At 35.2% G+C, this 17268-nt stretch overlaps 1 protein-coding gene across 1 annotated transcript in view; it reads left to right on the top strand.

Moving 5' to 3' along the window:
• Nucleotides 1-17268, top strand: part of LOC145330704 (kelch-like protein 35) — a 31847-nt gene that overhangs the window by 1472 nt on the left and 13107 nt on the right. Inside the window, exons 4-14 of the mRNA XM_080175370.1 lie at nt 830-865; nt 1221-1268; nt 1998-2095; nt 2696-2749; nt 3568-3643; nt 4391-4433; nt 5004-5087; nt 5520-5567; nt 6223-6309; nt 8289-8354; nt 8779-8852. Of these exons, the coding sequence (XP_080031496.1) occupies nt 830-865; nt 1221-1268; nt 1998-2095; nt 2696-2749; nt 3568-3643; nt 4391-4433; nt 5004-5087; nt 5520-5567; nt 6223-6309; nt 8289-8354; nt 8779-8852 (714 nt within the window). The remainder of the gene's footprint in view (nt 1-829; nt 866-1220; nt 1269-1997; nt 2096-2695; nt 2750-3567; nt 3644-4390; nt 4434-5003; nt 5088-5519; nt 5568-6222; nt 6310-8288; nt 8355-8778; nt 8853-17268) is intronic.

Genomic DNA, 17268 nt, shown 5'->3' with positions numbered 1-17268 from the left:
AACATTTAAATGCCACTAGAGGCCTCTAGGGGCGTTGCCGCTAGTCAATAATTATAAAGGTTAAGAATAAGTGCACAAAATTTTGAAGCCAACGAATGAAAAAACTTATTTATAAAACTTTGGTAAATATTCAAATGTTCATCACCCCTCCCATAGTAAAAAACTAGCTACCCCGTCCTTAGCATCTAGGAGGGGGCAGGAGAGTTAAGGAATATAGCTTAAACCCACCCGAAGTAATTTGTAAAGCTTCCCTGAAAACTAAATTACATTTGGACCATCAACTTCTTATAATTTAATTATTCTTTTTATATATCCTTATATTATTGTGTAACAGGATGTTTGTCTGTTTGTCTGTGTGTGTGTACCGAAGGATCTCGATTAACCGCTGAACCGATCGGGTTCTCCTTAACAGGGTAGGTCCTGGGAAGGTTTATAACTATTTTGGGGGAGGGTACCACCACCCTCCCAAGAGAAATCACAATAAAATAGAAGAAAAAAATTAAATATTCCCGCCGCATAGCGTAGTGGCGATGGGTAGAGACATGAATTTAACAGCTGATTGACCATAGACAAATTATTTTTCAAATTGGATATTTAAAATATACAAAAAAAATTAAATGCCACTGGAGGCCTATAGGGGCGTAGTCGCTAGTATTTGGATAAATGTAGATTAATTTGTATTTTTGACTTTAGTAAAATATTTGTACTTAAACATTGCCAAAATTTACAAATGTAGCCGAAGGTTTTTTTGTAAAACCCAAAAAACTTTGAAGAAGTAAAAATATACAAAGACTAATATAGAAATAATCTAATTTAAAATAAATTTTAGAATTATGGATGAAGCTGAAGATTATTTCGATTTAAGGTAAAGGATTTTTAAAAGTTATTTTATTTTTTTAAATTTTGTTATTTTTTATAAACATAACATTTTAAAAGAATTTCTCGTATTCATTTGAAATCGATTATTATCCGGTGGATTAGAACCGGTTTTCATCCAAACAAAAAAAAGTTATGTCTAGCATCGTATTGTATCCAGTTTTCTATGAATATAAACTAAACATGTACAATCATAAGATTAAAACCAGTTTTTTTAGCCCGTACCTTTTGCATCTCGGGGCTAAAAAAACTGGTTATTTCTCGCATCATATTATAAACAGCTTTCCGCGGATATAAAATGTACAATTATAAGATTAAAATCAGTTAAATATTAATTGTTTTAGCTATGAGGAGAAGCTAGAATATTGGGAAAATAATACAAAACCTTCCAGGTGAAGTATCCTATTAAATAAAGTAGTTATGATTTTTTGACTGAAGCTTAATATTTTATTAACCACTGAACTGATTAAGTTTTCAACTTTAGGGAAGCTTTAGATCCCTTGATGGTTTTGGACTACTTCATTTTTAGCTTTAAGCCCTGGGATGATTTTAGACTATTATTCTGCCCCCTTAATTAACCACTTTAGTTCAGAGCCCTTTGATGCTAGGGGCGCAGCCACTAGTATCAATAAATAATAATCACTTAAAAAGCAGGTCCTATTCTACGTGGGGAGCTACTCCTTTTGTAAACAGGATCTGTGTCTGTCTGTCCATACAGAAGGATCTCGCTAGCCGCTAAAGTGATATGGTTCTCCTTTACAATGTAGCTTCTAATAGATTCTGGGAAGGAGCTATTCCTTTTGTAAAAGTAACAGGATCTGTGTCTGTCTGTCCATACCGAAGGATCTCGCTAGCCGCTAAGTAAATATGGTTCTCCTTTACAATGTAGCTTCTAATAGATTCTGGGAAGGGTTATAATCATTTTGGTGGAGGGTATACCACCACTCTCCCAAGATAAATTGCTCCTACAAATAGCCGCTAGTAAGTTATTTAGGGAAAAACTCCGGACATTTTAAATACAATTTTGTTACATTTTAGATAATCTTAACATTATCTTTAAGTAGTTTTAAGCAGTGCTTAAGGCAGACAGAAATACAGTTGATACATAATTTAAAATTTAGATGGCCAAAATTAATGGCTGTGTTACCCTATGCAGAAAAGCTTATTGAAGCCTTTGACTTTGAACAAGAGAAATGGTTTGTGCTCACGGAGAAACCAGGTAAGGATATTTAATTTTTTTTATTCTGGAAGGCGACTTTCCTCAAAGTGCCTTGTTGAGCACAAAAACGAACCTAGTAATAGTGTCTAACTTTTTATCTTTGTGACGTAACAAAAATCCATCTCTTTTTTAGGGGTTTCCTTTCCCACTTCCCCTCTCATCCTTCGATTTTTGTTACGTCACAAAGATAAAAAGTTAGACACTATTACTAGGTTCCACAAAAACCTTTCCCCTGTTTTTTTTGATAAAATGTAATTATAGGGGGAGAGTTGATTTATTATTTTATGTTGGTTAGGTTACGTGGTAGCCCTGTAGGGTTGCTGGTTAAAAATATTTTAAAATCTGACTCCTCTTACTTTAAGATTAATTTAATATTAAGTTTTTATTTATATTAAGTTATAAATATATTACTGCGATTCTTATGGGTATAATTGTCAATTTTTGTCACCATTATTAAAAAAGTCATTTGAAATAGTCAATGAATTTTTAAATATTATTGAGAATTAATCCCGATAGGAGCTTTTTTTAAACAATTATAATTTTTAAATCTATAATTACCTATATTTCTAATTACTTAATTTAAAAAATTAATTAATTTAGGGTATGACATGGGATCAACTTTGTGTTATCTAAATGGAAAGCTTTATTCAATAGGTAATATTTAATATGTAACTGGACAAAGTGTCTCAAAACAGCCATGTGACGTCATAAAAATGAGGGAGAAGAGGAGAAGTAGGAAAGAAAACTCCTAAATAAGCAATGGATAATCCCTAATTTTTATGACGTCACATGGCTGATTTTTGAGAAAATTTGTCAACAAAGCCCAAATTGTGTAAAAATGGTGTCAAAAAATGATCCATGTGATGTCATAAAGATAAGGGAGATGAGAGGAGAAGTGGGAAAGAAAAATCCTAAATAAGAAATGGATAATCCCTAATTTTTATGACGTCACATGGCTGATTATTGAGATACTTTGTCCAGTCACTTAAAATAATCAAATATGATATAGTTTTCAGTTATATCATATATTTTAATTGCAGGGGGTTGTATCAACCCCCCTGGTAAAATCAAGGGGGGGCGAACAGCAACAAATGTGTCCACCCCCTTACGCCCCTCTACACGTCCCTTAAATTTTACAAGAGTGTGAAAAAATTTGCGCTTTTGCTGTTTATATTAAAACCCCTCTAAAAAAAACCTTCTTTGATTTTGGTTTAAGGGTGATGTAAAAAATTATAATGGCAAATCCCTGCGTAAAACTATCATAAAAAATCTGAAGTTTTTAAGCAACGAAGGAGAGTGTTTATAAAACTTTGGGTACCATCCCCCCTTGGTTCAAAACAAATATAAATGACAAGGTATAATTAATGGTTTTAGTTTTATGATATTTCTTTGTAGGGTAGGAAAATTTCGCTCTCCCCTTAAAAAAACAAGACGTTAGGGACAAACTTACTGATTTTTATCTATCTATCAAGGAGGCGTACAATCTAAAGCAGTGGAACAATTTGACGTTGAAACAGAAGAGTGGAGGGATTATTTTCCAAGTCTAAGGTAGGCTTTTATGGTTCAATTTTCAAGTTAGTTTAATTTTAAAAAAAGACGAAGCCCAATCTGTCCCACTTTTGAGCAAATGTATAAATAAGAAAACGTTATTATGAAAGTTTGGGGACTGGTGTAATTTTACAGCCCAATGTTCTCTTTTTCACTGCATTTATCCCTTTATCAAAACAATACAAATACAAAACTTTAAAAAACAAGGATGACAACATCCATAAAAGCGAAGCTCTGAAATGGTAGGACAAACGAACATTAACACTTGTATATTGTCTGAACTGAACAATCAGAATATAAATGTAGAAAAGTCGAACGACACAAAATTGTAAGTAAATCTGTTGAAAACTGCTTAAATACAGGATATTGTTGAAAGACATATTTACATTTTTAGAACTTGATTATAGAGATTCTTCGCTTATAACAATGTACTTTGTTGTCCTAGGAATCAGTATTTGAAAAAATCAGATCAATCGGATAATTTTATTACATAAAAATTTGATGTTAAAAAGTTAAAAAGCAACATTTTTAAAATGGACATACGGACTTTCTTGTAACGATTATAGAGCAGCTTCGCTTTCTAACTAGTAACTAACTCCTATGGAAATCATCATGCAAAGTTTGAAATCGATAGGACAATTTTAACCTATTTAAATTAACGAAAAAAGCTATCTGCCTGTGACGGACGGACGTACGGACCGATCCTAATTATAGAAAAGCTTCGCTTTTAAAAATAATTCTATTTAGACACTGTAGGGTTGCTCATGGTGTCACTGTTTATGACAATCAGGTTAGAAAGCAGTTTTTTTTAGCGATTCCTACCTCAATTACAAACTTTAGGGAAAGGACATGGCCATCTAAGCAATCAATCCTTGACTTGGAATCCTCAAGGAAAGAGACCAGAGGTGGATTCTTAAAACAAATTTGCCCCACTAATCGCTTAGTGGGGCAAAATTGTTTTCGTGAACTATCCTCCAAAAACACATAAAAAATCTACAAAAATTAAATAAAATCTTATGTTAATAACCCTTCTATGATTTTGTTTAATTTTTGTAGATTTTTAATGTGATTTTGGTGGATTTTTCACGAAAACAGTTTTTTTTTAAGAATCCACCTTAGGTAGACCAAGAACAACATTGAGGAGGGAATTGTGCCCAATCCAAGAAAGATTGGAGAACTGAAAGGAAATGATGATGATCTCAATTACAGACGAAATGAATGACAAAAAAAAGTTATAAATTGTCACTAGTCTTTTTTTTTATTAGAGATAGATGGCCATAGATTAAGGAAATCTTTACAAAAATGAACTGATAAAAATAGGTTAGATCTAAAAATTATCTTTAAATAATCTTTGATTAAGATATTTGTAATGGGAGGTTCTGCGAAAGCAAATGCAAACTTTGGACCTGGTCTTTATGAGATGGAAACCATTTCTTTTAGCCAGGTAAGTTGTCTCTACAAACAAGGGTATAAAAGAAGGTAGGGGGAACGGTAACACCCCACCACCTTTTTAGATTTTTAAGAAATGAAATCATTTACCAGGATGATTTATCATAGATGGTGCAAATTACTTTCTTTCAAAATAGATATAAATAAGCTGTCAGTACCTATATAAAGCTTCACATCGGTCTAATTTCTGAATAAATGATTTAATAAAATATTGTTATTTAACTTACTAATGGGTTATGTGGATGGGGTTATTGTTAATCTCCAACCTCCATGTAATTATTTCGTTTTTAAATTAGAAGGATAGCAATACTTTTAATCATTCCCTTGTGGAACGATCAGTCTAGACTAAATAATTTTGCAGATGGATAGACAAATAGACATCCATCTACTTTAATATACATATAAAATGAAAAAAAAAACTATCTAGAAGAATGAAATACTGCATGACTGGAAAATCGCTGCCACAATGCAAGAGGTAGGTTTTAATTAAATCAAAATTTCTCTTCAATCCTTATATAAAAGTAATAGGATATCTTTTGTGTGTGTCTGTCTGTGTGTGTATGTCTGTCTATCTTTACAGAAGTATCTCTGAAACGATGTTGCCCTCCTTTACCATGTTGCTTCTCTAGGTCCTTGGAAGGTTTATAACTATTTTGGGAAGGGTGCCACAACTATCCTAAAAGAAATCGCCTCTAAAAAAACCAAAAACGATTTTTTAAAAATTTTCTCTAATATGTTGAAAATTTTGACCAAATGTTTGAATAACATCCGTTATCGACTATTTTATTGCATGCTGTTTGACGAAAGTATTAACTTTACAATAGCAATAATTTGAACCATTTAATATCAGACGCTTGGAATGCAGTTACTCAAAAATGCACAGTTAAATCATAGCAAAAAAATATTTTATGCAAACTTAATGTGAGCTTTAATTATACGTAAAGCCGTTTGGCTGATAGAAGCTTTTAATATATGTTTTGCAGTGACATGTACCAGAAATCTTTAAGTTCTGTTGTAAGTTAGGTTAGGAGAGGCAAATAAAACCCCGTTTGGTTCGGATTTTTCAGCCATTGATAATAAAGGTTTATCATTATTAAGATTTTTTGTTAATATTTTAATATTTATGACAGGGTCGAAGTTTTCTAAGCTCAACAAGTTGCAATGGAAAAATCTATTCAATTGGTGGATGCATAAATGAACAGTTTTCTACCTCGGAGGTATTTAATATTATTTCTCGTATTCATTCGAATCCGATAGATAGGAACCGGTTCTCATCCATACGAAAAAACTATGTCTAGCCTCGTATTATATCCAGCTTTCTACGAATATAGAAATGTACAATCATAAGATTAAAACTAGTTTTTTTAGCCGTTGACTTCGTCACCTCGGGGCTAAAAAAACTAGTTTTAATCTCATAATTGTACATTCTATATCCGCGGAAAGCCGTTTATAATACGATGCGAGGAATAACTATTCTCGTATTCATTCGAATCCGGTGGATAGGAACCGGTTCTCATCCATACGAAAAAACTATGTCTAGCATTGTATTATATCCAGCTTTCTACGAATATAAAAATGTACAATCATAAGATCGAAACCAGTTTTTTTAGCCGGTGCCTTTGGCACCTCGGGGCTAAAAAAACTAGTTTTAATCTCATAATTGTACATTCTATATCCGCGGAAAGCCGTTTATAATACGATGCGAGAAATAACTATTCTCGTATTCATTCGAATCCGGTGGATAGGAACCGGTTCTCATCCATACGAAAAAACTATGTCTAGCATCGTATTATATCCAGCTTTCTACGAATATAGAAATGTACAATCATAAGATTAAAACCAGTTTTTTTTAGCCGGTGCCTTCGGCACCTCGGGGCTAAAAAAACTAGTTTTAATCTCATTATTGTACTTTTTATATCCGCGGAAAGCCGTTTTAGTACGATGCGAGAAATAACTATTCTCGTATTCATTTGAATCCGGTGGATAGGAACCGGTTCTCATCCACACTAAAAAACTATGTCTAGCATCATATTATATCCAGTTTTCTACGAATATAAAAATGTACAATCATAAGATTAAAACCAGTTTTTTTAGCCCGTGCCTTCGGCACCTCGGGGCTAAAAATACCAGTTTCGCGGAAAGCCGGTTATAATACGCTACGAGAAATAACTATTTCATCACCATACCTACTCAAATGAAGCAGTCTATAGTGTTTTCAAAAAAGTGAAAAAATGTTGCAACGTTTGACTGAAATATCTCAATTGGTGTCATATCAGAAGGGAGTAAGACGTCAATAGGCATAGTTCGTTAAAACGTTGGAACATTTGTCCACTTTTTTTGGAGATACTATAATCTGTTTAATTCTAAGTGGGTGGGGCCGGGACAGGGGCAGTTTCTTAGAGGAAAATGTATGTTATATGAGATGACCTCTCGCTCCCTTTAATCAGAAAAATAGCTTATAACCTGCCCCGAAACATTAGTATTTAGGACAGAATAATCCCTGGATACTAGGGTTGGGCCGGATACTTTTTTGGCCGGATACCGGATACCGGATATCCGGCTGATTTCAAATACCGGATAACCGGTAACCGGCCGGATATCCGGCAAATATCCGGTTATCCGGACAAATTACCGGATATCCGGCCGGATAACCGGACAAATTACCAGATATTAAAGTAGTTAAAAAAAAATTTCTTCAGAAATCTTATATAAATTTACATAAAGTTAAACTTATTCAGAAAAAATGTTCTTCTAGCTTCAATAATAAGAAAATTATAGCCATTTAAGATTTTAAAAAGCAGAGATTTTTGGTGTAAAGTATAAAAAAATATAGAGCCGGATATCCGGCCGGATAGTTTCAATATCCGGTATCCGGCCGGATATTAAAAATGGCCGGATATCCGGCCACACCGGATATCCGGCCCAACCCTACTGGATACTTAAGTTCAATTTTATAGACCTTTATTGATATTTTTGAAAGCAAAGCTTTTCTATAATTAGAGTCGGTCCGTTCCTGACAGATAGCTCTTATCTTTATTTTAGATATGTTAGAATTGTCCTACCGATTACAAACTTGGCGTGTTGATTCTAATAGTAGTTAGGTACGATTTAGAAAAAGTAGCAACTCTATAATCGTTATCAGAATGTCCGTACATCAATGTAGATTTTTGACTTTTTACAGTAAATTTATATTTAGGTTTGGAGTAAGGACACTTTACAATTCCAGCCTGTGGCAAACTCGTTATCCAAAAGAGATTCACTTGTAAGTATCAATAAGAACAATAACACCCAAAAATAAGGGAAACTCTGTTTTAAAGAATTGTCTGTGTCTTTTGGATGGGCAGTTTTAAGGTTTTACGCAGTTATCTGAAGGGATAAAACAATCGAAAATAACCTATTAGGTGGAGTTTGTGGGTGTGGACCTGATTGTGGGTGTTGACCTGATTGTGGGGTATCAGAGGGTGTAGTAGATCCTCGCCAAGGGGGAGTGAATGGTTGTAGGTGGGTGTAATGTGATGTAGGGGGTCTTCTACACGCCTCTGATTCAAAATTTAATAAAAGGTTGGGATGGCTATTATTTCTATTTCTGAATGTAAGAATTTAAAATTTATTCTTTAAAAAAATATGCAATGAATGTTACAATTGAATGTCGGAAAGGTTACATGCAATTTTTTATAAATATTTAGGGTTGTGCTGTGATAAATAATGAAATCTATGCTGTGGGTGGATATGACAATGTATCTAACAAATATCTAAGAAGGTAATAAATTACATATAGCCAGAAGTAGCTATTCTAACAATCAATTCTACAAAAAAAACCACAATACCTTTTAAGGTTAGATGGAAGAATATTTGGGTATAGTCCTTTCCATGACATCGCTCCATATGGGGCGATGATTTTAATTGATCGCCTCTTATGACAAGGGGCGATGTATTGGCTCCTTGAAAGGAGCGATTTAATAGCCCCTTATAACAAGAGGCGATGTTATGACTCCTTGAAAGGAGCGATTTGATAGCCCCTTGCCCTAAGAGGCGATTAAATGATCCTTTATCGCTCCTTTATCGCCCCTTCTAAAGAGGAGATGATATGTCCTCTTATCCCAAGGGGCTATTTAATTAAATATCGCCTCTTCATGGCCCCTTCACTATTATATATATCTTAGTCCCTTGATGGCCCCTACATCGCTCCTACATCGCCCCTTCATCGCTCCTCCATCGCTCCTTCTCCAAATTTATATTACATTGTACTTTGATGGCCCCTACATCGCCCCTCCATCGCTCCTACATCACCCCTTCATCGCTCCTTCTTCAAATTTATATTACATTGTACTTTGATGGCCCCTACATCGCCCCTCCATCGCTCCTACATCGCCCCTTCATCGCTCCTTCTTCAAATTTATATTACATTGTACTGTGATGGCCCCTACATCGCTCCTACATCGCTCCTTCATCGCTCCTACATCGCCCCTTCATCGCTCCTTCTCCAAATTTATATTACATTGCAACTTGATGGCCCCTACATCGCTCCTCCATCGCCCCTTCATCGCTCCTTCTCCAAATTTATATAACATTGCAACTTGATGGCCCCTACATCGCTGCTACATCGCTCCTCCATCGCTCCTACATCGCCCCTTCATCGCTCCTTCCACAAATTTATATTACATTGTACTTTGATGGCCCCTACATCTCTCCTCCATCGCTCCTCCATCGCCCCATCGCCCCTTAATAGCCCCTTACCTTAATTTATATAAAAAAGCCCCTACATAGCCTCTCCATCGCCCCTTAATAGCTCCTTACCTTAATTTTTATAACATAGCCCCTACATAGCCTCTCCATCGCCCCTTAATAGCCCCTTATCTTAATTTATATAACAAAGCCCTACATAGCCTCTCCATCGCCCCTAATAGCCCCTTACCTTTATTTATATAACAAAGCTCCTACATAGCCTCTCCATTGCCCCTTAATAGTCCCTTACCTTAATTTATATAACATAGCTCCTACATAGCCTCTCCATCGCCCCTTAAAAGCCCATTACCTTAATTTATATAACATAGCCCCTACATAGCCTCTCCATCGCCCCTTACCTTAATTTATATAACATAGCCCCTACATAGCCTCTCCATCGCCCCTTAATAGCTCCTTACCTTAATTTATATAACATAGCCCCTACATAGCCTCTCCATCGCCCCTTAATAGCCCCTTACCTTAATTTATATAACATAGCCCTACATAGCCTCTCCATCGCCCCTTAATAGCCCCTTACCTTAATTTATATAGCATAACCCCTACATAGCCTCTCCATCGCCCCTTAATAGCCTCTTTCCTTAATTTATATAATCCTTACCTTAATATATATAACATAGCCCCTACATAGCCTCTCCATCGCCCCTAAATAGCCCCTTACCCTAATTTATATAACATAGCCCCTACATAGCCTCTCCATCGCCCCTTAATAGCTCCTTACCTTAATTTATATAACATAGCCCCTACATAGCCTCTCCATCGCCCCTTAATAGCCCCTTACCTTAATTTATATAACATAGCCCTACATAGCCTCTCCATCGCCCCTTAATAGCCCCTTACCTTAATTTATATAGCATAGCCCCTACATAGCCTCTCCATCACCCCTTAATAGCCTCTTACCTTAATTTATATAATCCTTACCTTAATATATATAACATAGCCCCTACATAGCCTCTCCATCGCCCCTAAATAGCCCCTTACCCTAATTTATATAACATAGCCCCTACATAGCCTCTCCATCGCCCCTTAATAGCCCCTTACCTTAATTTATATAACATAGCCTCTACATAGCCTCTCCATCGCCCCTTAATAGCCCCTTACCTTAATTTATATAACATAGCCCTACATAGCCTCTCCATCGCCCCTTAATAGCCCCTTACCTTAATTTATATAGCATAGCCCCTACATAGCCTCTCCATCGCCCCTTAATAGCCTCTTACCTTAATTTATATAATCCTTACCTTAATATATATAACATAGCCCCTACATAGCCTCTCCATCGCCCCTGAATAGCCCCTTACCCTAATTTATATAACATAGCCCCTACATAGCCTCTCCATCGCCCCTTAATAGCTCCTTACCTTAATTTATATAACATAGCCCCTACATAGCCTCTCCATCGCCCCTTAATAGCCCCTTACCTTAATTTATATAACATAGCCTCTACATAGCCTCTCCATCGCCCCTTAATAGCCCCTTACCTTAATTTATATAACATAGCCCTACATAGCCTCTCCATCGCCACTTAATAGCCCCTTACCTTAATTTATATAGCATAGCCCCTACATAGCCTCTCCATCGCCCCTTAATAGCCTCTTACCTTAATTTATATAATCCTTACCTTAATATATATAACATAGCCCCTACATAGCCTCTCCATCGCCCCTAAATAGCCCCTTACCCTAATTTATATAACATAGCCCCTACATAGCCTCTCCATCGCCCCTTAATAGCTCCTTACCTTAATTTATATAACATAGCCCCTACATAGCCTCTCCATCGCCCCTTAATAGCCCCTTACCTTAATTTATATAACATAGCCCTACATAGCCTCTCCATCGCCCCTTAATAGCCCCTTACCTTAATTTATATAGCATAGCCCCTACATAGCCTCTCCATCGCCCCTTAATAGCCTCTTACCTTAATTTATATAATCCTTACCTTAATATATATAACATTGCCCCTTCATAGCCTCTCCATCGCCCCTAAATAGCCCCTTACCCTAATTTATATAACATAGCCCCTACATAGCCTCTCCATCGCCCCTTAATAGCCCCTTACCTTAATTTATATAACATAGCCTCTACATAGCCTCTCCATCGCCCCTTAATAGCCCCTTACCTTAATTTATATAACATAGCCCTACATAGCCTCTCCATCGCCCCTTAATAGCCCCTTACCTTAATTTAAATAGCATAGCCCCTACATAGCCTCTCCATCGCCCCTTAATAGCCTCTTACCTTAATTTATATAATCCTTACCTTAATATATATAACATAGCCCCTACATAGCCTCTCCATCGCCCCTGAATAGCCCCTTACCCTAATTTATATAACATAGCCCCTACATAGCCTCTCCATCGCCCCTTAATAGCTCCTTACCTTAATTTATATAACATAGCCCCTACATAGCCTCTCCATCGCCCCTTAATAGCCCCTTACCTTAATTTATATAACATAGCCTCTACATAGCCTCTCCATCGCCCCTTAATAGCCCCTTACCTTAATTTATATAACATAGCCCTACATAGCCTCTCCATCGCCCCTTAATAGCCCCTTACCTTAATTTATATAGCATAGCCCCTACATAGCCTCTCCATCGCCCCTTAATAGCCCCTTACCTTAATTTATATAGCATAGCCCCTACATAGCCTCTCCATCGCCCCTTAATAGCCTCTTACCTTAATTTATATAATCCTTACCTTAATATATATAACATAGCCCCTACATAGCCTCTCCATCGCCCCTGAATAGCCCCTTACCCTAATTTATATAACATAGCCCCTACATAGCCTCTCCATCGCCCCTTAATAGCTCCTTACCTTAATTTATATAACATAGCCCCTACATAGCCTCTCCATCGCCCCTTAATAGCCCCTTACCTTAATTTATATAGCATAGCCCCTACATAGCCTCTCCATCGCCCCTTAATAGCCTCTTACCTTAATTTATATAATCCTTACCTTAATATATATAACATAGCCCCTACATAGCCTCTCCATCGCCCCTAAATAGCCCCTTACCCTAATTTATATAACATAGCCCCTACATAGCCTCTCCATCGCCCCTTAATAGCCTCTTACCTTAATTTATATAACATAGGCCCTACAAAGCATCTCCATCGCCCCTTAATAGCCCCTTACCTTAATTATATAACATAGCCCCTACATAGCCTCTCCATCGCCCCTTAATAGCCTCTTACCTTAATTTATATAACATAGCCCCTTCATAGCCTCTTCATCGCCCCTTACCTTAATTTATATAACATAGGCCCTTTATGGCTCCTGTACAGCCTCTGTAATTGTATTGCCCCTTCATTATAGAAGGTAGGGCATTAAGGTAAGGAAGGAATGTGACCCTCTACAGTTTTAAATTTAAGTTTTAAAAGGATGACAAGGATGACAACATTTATAAAAGCAAAGCTCTGAAACGGTAGAAAAAAGTTTAAAGGAAGCCTGCAAGAAATACCACGCTTTAACTGCTGAAAGACTGCCACAAGTAGACCAAATACCCCAAATTTGAAGCCTTCAGCTTCTATAACAAAAAAGTTCTAGGCATTTTAAAATGACATTTTATGTACAATGGAAATTTTGAAAGAATTGCAATGCTCATGTTGAAAACTTTAAAATTAAACTACGTGGCCTAGAAACAAAATTATAAGCTTATTTTTTTTGTCATAAATTTAGGTTTCCAGTAACTAATTATATTTTTACAATAAAAATACCCATTTTTATAGTCAAAATCATTAAAAAAAAATAAGTTTTACTTGCGTTGTACCGAATGTACTGTAGCCAATCAGAAGGCTGAATCAGCTTAACAACCAATCACAGCTAAGCTTGTATTAGTTTACCCCTTTGTTTCCGCTATGATTTTTGTTTAAAAATGCAATTTAAATCGATTTTTTTTCATAGATTTTGACTATGAAATGTGGTGTTTTTATTGTAAAAATGTAATCAGTTACAGGCAATCTAAGTTTCTGACAAAGATAAGGTTATAATTTTATGTCTAGGCAACGTAATTTAATATTGTTTTTTCTTTTATGAGCATTGGAAATCTTTCAAAAATTCCATTGTACATAAAATGCTATTTTGAAATGCCTAGAACTTTTTTGTTATTGAAGCTGAAGGCTTATAATTTGGGGTATTGGGTCTTCTTGTGGCAGTCTTTTAGCAGTTAAAGCGTGTTATTTCTTGCAGGCGTCCTTTAATGAACATTAATAATGTAGAGTGTCAGAACTGAATAGTCAGAACATAAATTTAAAATTCGAAACAAAATTGTAAGTAAATTTATTGAGAAATTGCTTACATGCAGGAAAATGCTTAAGGACGTACTCACATTTTTTGGACTTGATTATAGATATGATTCGCTTATAACATTCTATTTTGTTGTCCTAGGAATCAGTATCCCAGAAATCAGATTAATCGGATAATTTTGATACATAAAAATTTGTTGTAAGTTAATAATTAGTATGCTTAAAATGGACGTATGGATATTCTGATAATGATTATAGACTTTCTAAATCGTACCTTTCTACTACAGGAATCACATGCCTAAATTAACGAAAATAGCTAACCGTTACGGACGTACGGACTGATCCTTAATATAGAAAAGCTTTGCTTTTAAAAAGTTAAAAAGATTTTTTGTGGGGATGGGGTAATATTTTTCTTGGGGTGAATTTTCTGGGAGGGTGGAGATACCCTCCCTCGAAATAATTATAAACCCTCTATGAACTTAAAAGAAGCTTCACTGTAAAGGAGAACCATATAGGTTCAGCGGTTAGCTTTTCTACAGACAAAAAAAAGATTACTACTTTATATAATAGGTTATGAAAAAGGAAAAAAAAGCAAGATAACAAGGATAACAACATTCACAAAAGCAAAGCTCTAAAATCAGGAGGTCAAACATAAATTTTGTTAAAATTAGCGTAAATCTATAATACAAAGTAGAATGATGTCTGTCCATCCGTCTGTCTGTCTGTCCGTCTGTCTGTCCGTCTGTCTGTCCGTCTGTCTGTCCGTCTGTCTGTCCGTCTGTCAGTCCCTTAAGATCTCGGTAACCACTGGACCGATTATATTCTACTATTCAGGGAATATACCTACTGGTCCTGTGGTGGTTTTAGGCTATTTTCTTGGGGGGTGGGATACCCCCAACCCCCCCAAAAACAAAAAAATCCCCCCCAATTTGATATGATATGATGTATGTCTGTCTGTCTATACCGTAGGATCTTGCTAACCGCTGAGTACTGAGATGATTTTAAGATAGTTTATTTTTTTTCCTTATAATAAAATAACAGGATATTTGTCCATAAAAAGCGAAGCAATATCTTAATTTTTGTTGTTGGAACTGTTATTCAGTTGATTATACCAAGGATCTAAAGGAATAAGACAATGGCCGATAAATTTTTATCCATCCCTAATAACGATACACAAAATTGCAACACTACAACCAAAATATGACAAAAGTCCCCAAAGTTTTGAGCCAACGAATAAGAAAACTTCATTATAAAACTTTGGAGACTATTGTAAAAATTGCCTAATGTTTCCTTTATCCCTGAGATTATACAGACTATCCTTAAACTAATATTTACATTAAAGTAACAGGATGTTTATCAGTATCAACTGAACCGATATGCTTCTCCTTTACATTGAAGCTTATTTTACTCGCAGGAAAAGTTTTCATTTTGGGGAGGGGACTAACACTTTCAGCCCCCGGAAGGTATCACTTCCCTTAAATTCTTAACCTTCCCCCTCCCCCCCCTCTCCACCACATCTATTCATTAAAGTACTCCTAGGGTCATCTATGGGATTAGCCGTTAGTGACTTAAAAATAATTCAAGTGCAATGATATATTTACCAAATTAATACGATAATTTTGTATACATTTTTTATGAAAAAAAATTATTTTGCCAAAGGCAGCCAAAAAATAAGCAGCAAATATTTCAAAAATGCTCTGATAATCAGAGATCTACAGGGATAAGACGATTGTCGATAAAATGATATATATACATATATACAGTGTGTTTTTTTATGAGAACTTTTTTGAAAGCAATTTTACCTTACTTATAGTTATTAGAATTTAATGATTAATGGCTTATTCTCTTCTTTTTTATAACCTTTAATAGAAAAGCAAAAAATATTTCAGTTTTTATTCAAAAAGTACAGTAAATTAAAAAATTTAAAACTTAGGTGTCAACATCTAAAAATGGTTTTAGTGCATTTTTCTTATAATCTACCTTTGCAAGAATGGCTGCAAAACGCTTCAAAGTTGAGATATTGAGCTAAAAATTTATATAGATACTACTTGTGACATGTACTAGAACATTTTGAAATTTGAAGGCCATATCTCAACCAGGGAGGGAATACTGGCCCCCCAATGTACTCCCTCCATTCTTGGAAAGGGTAGAAGATTTGAGCATAAGAAAAATGCGCTAAAACCATTTCTCGTATTCATTTGAATCCGGTGGATAGGAACCGGTTCTCATCCATACGAAAAAACTATGTCTAGCATCGTATTATATCCAGCTTTCTACGAATATAGATATGTACAATCATAAGATTAAACCCAGTTTTTTTAGCCGGTGCCTTCTGCACCTCGGGGCTAAAAAAACTAGTTTTAATCTCATAATTGTACTTTCTATATCCGCGGAAAGCCGTTTATAATACGATGCGAGAAATAACTGTTTTAGATGTTGACACCCATGTTTTGAAATTTTGAATTTACTGTACTTTTTAAATAAAAACTGAAATATTTTTTTGCTTTTCTGTTAATGGTTATAAAAAACGAAGAGAATAAGCCATTAATCATTAAATTCTGATAACTATAAGTAGGGTAAAATTGCTTTCAAAAATGCTCTCATAAAAAAAAACACTGTATATATATGTATGTTTATTAAGATATATAAGTTTTCCGGAATTTTAAAGTTAGGGGGAGATTTGAAATCTGCATCAAATTTTGAGGATTTTTTATAAATTCGTTTTTTCTATAATTCTTTATCTAAAAGCGGAAATGCGATTTAAGTTAATTAATTTTGGCATCTGTGATTGGTGGATTTAAAAAATCTGCGCTCTGATTGGATGGCGTACATCATTCAACCAATTAGAGCGCAGGTAGTTTAAAATCCACTTATCCTATTGGTCAAAATTAATTAACTTAAAATGCATTTCCGCTTTTAAATAAAGAATTATACAAAAAACGAATTTTATAAAAAATCCTTAAAATTTGATGCAGATTTCAAATCTCCCCCTAACATTAAAATTCCGGAAAACTTATATATCTTAATGTTTATATATTAATTATTCCCATTGATGATTCACAAAATTACCCCTTCTTTAGTTTAGAATTAGTGGTTGAAACATTTAGACACTCAACTTAATGAACTAAACAATCACAAAACAATAAAAAGTCCCCAAGGTTGTTAATCTAACGAATAAGAAA

The sequence above is a fragment of the Acartia tonsa genome, chromosome 10 (genome assembly GCF_053477335.1).
Source record: "Acartia tonsa isolate MP-2025a chromosome 10, ASM5347733v1, whole genome shotgun sequence".
In the NCBI taxonomy this organism is placed as follows: domain Eukaryota; kingdom Metazoa; phylum Arthropoda; class Copepoda; order Calanoida; family Acartiidae; genus Acartia; species Acartia tonsa.
Note: the sequence above shows the minus strand (reverse complement) of the source record. Positions and strands in the feature narration are given on the sequence as shown.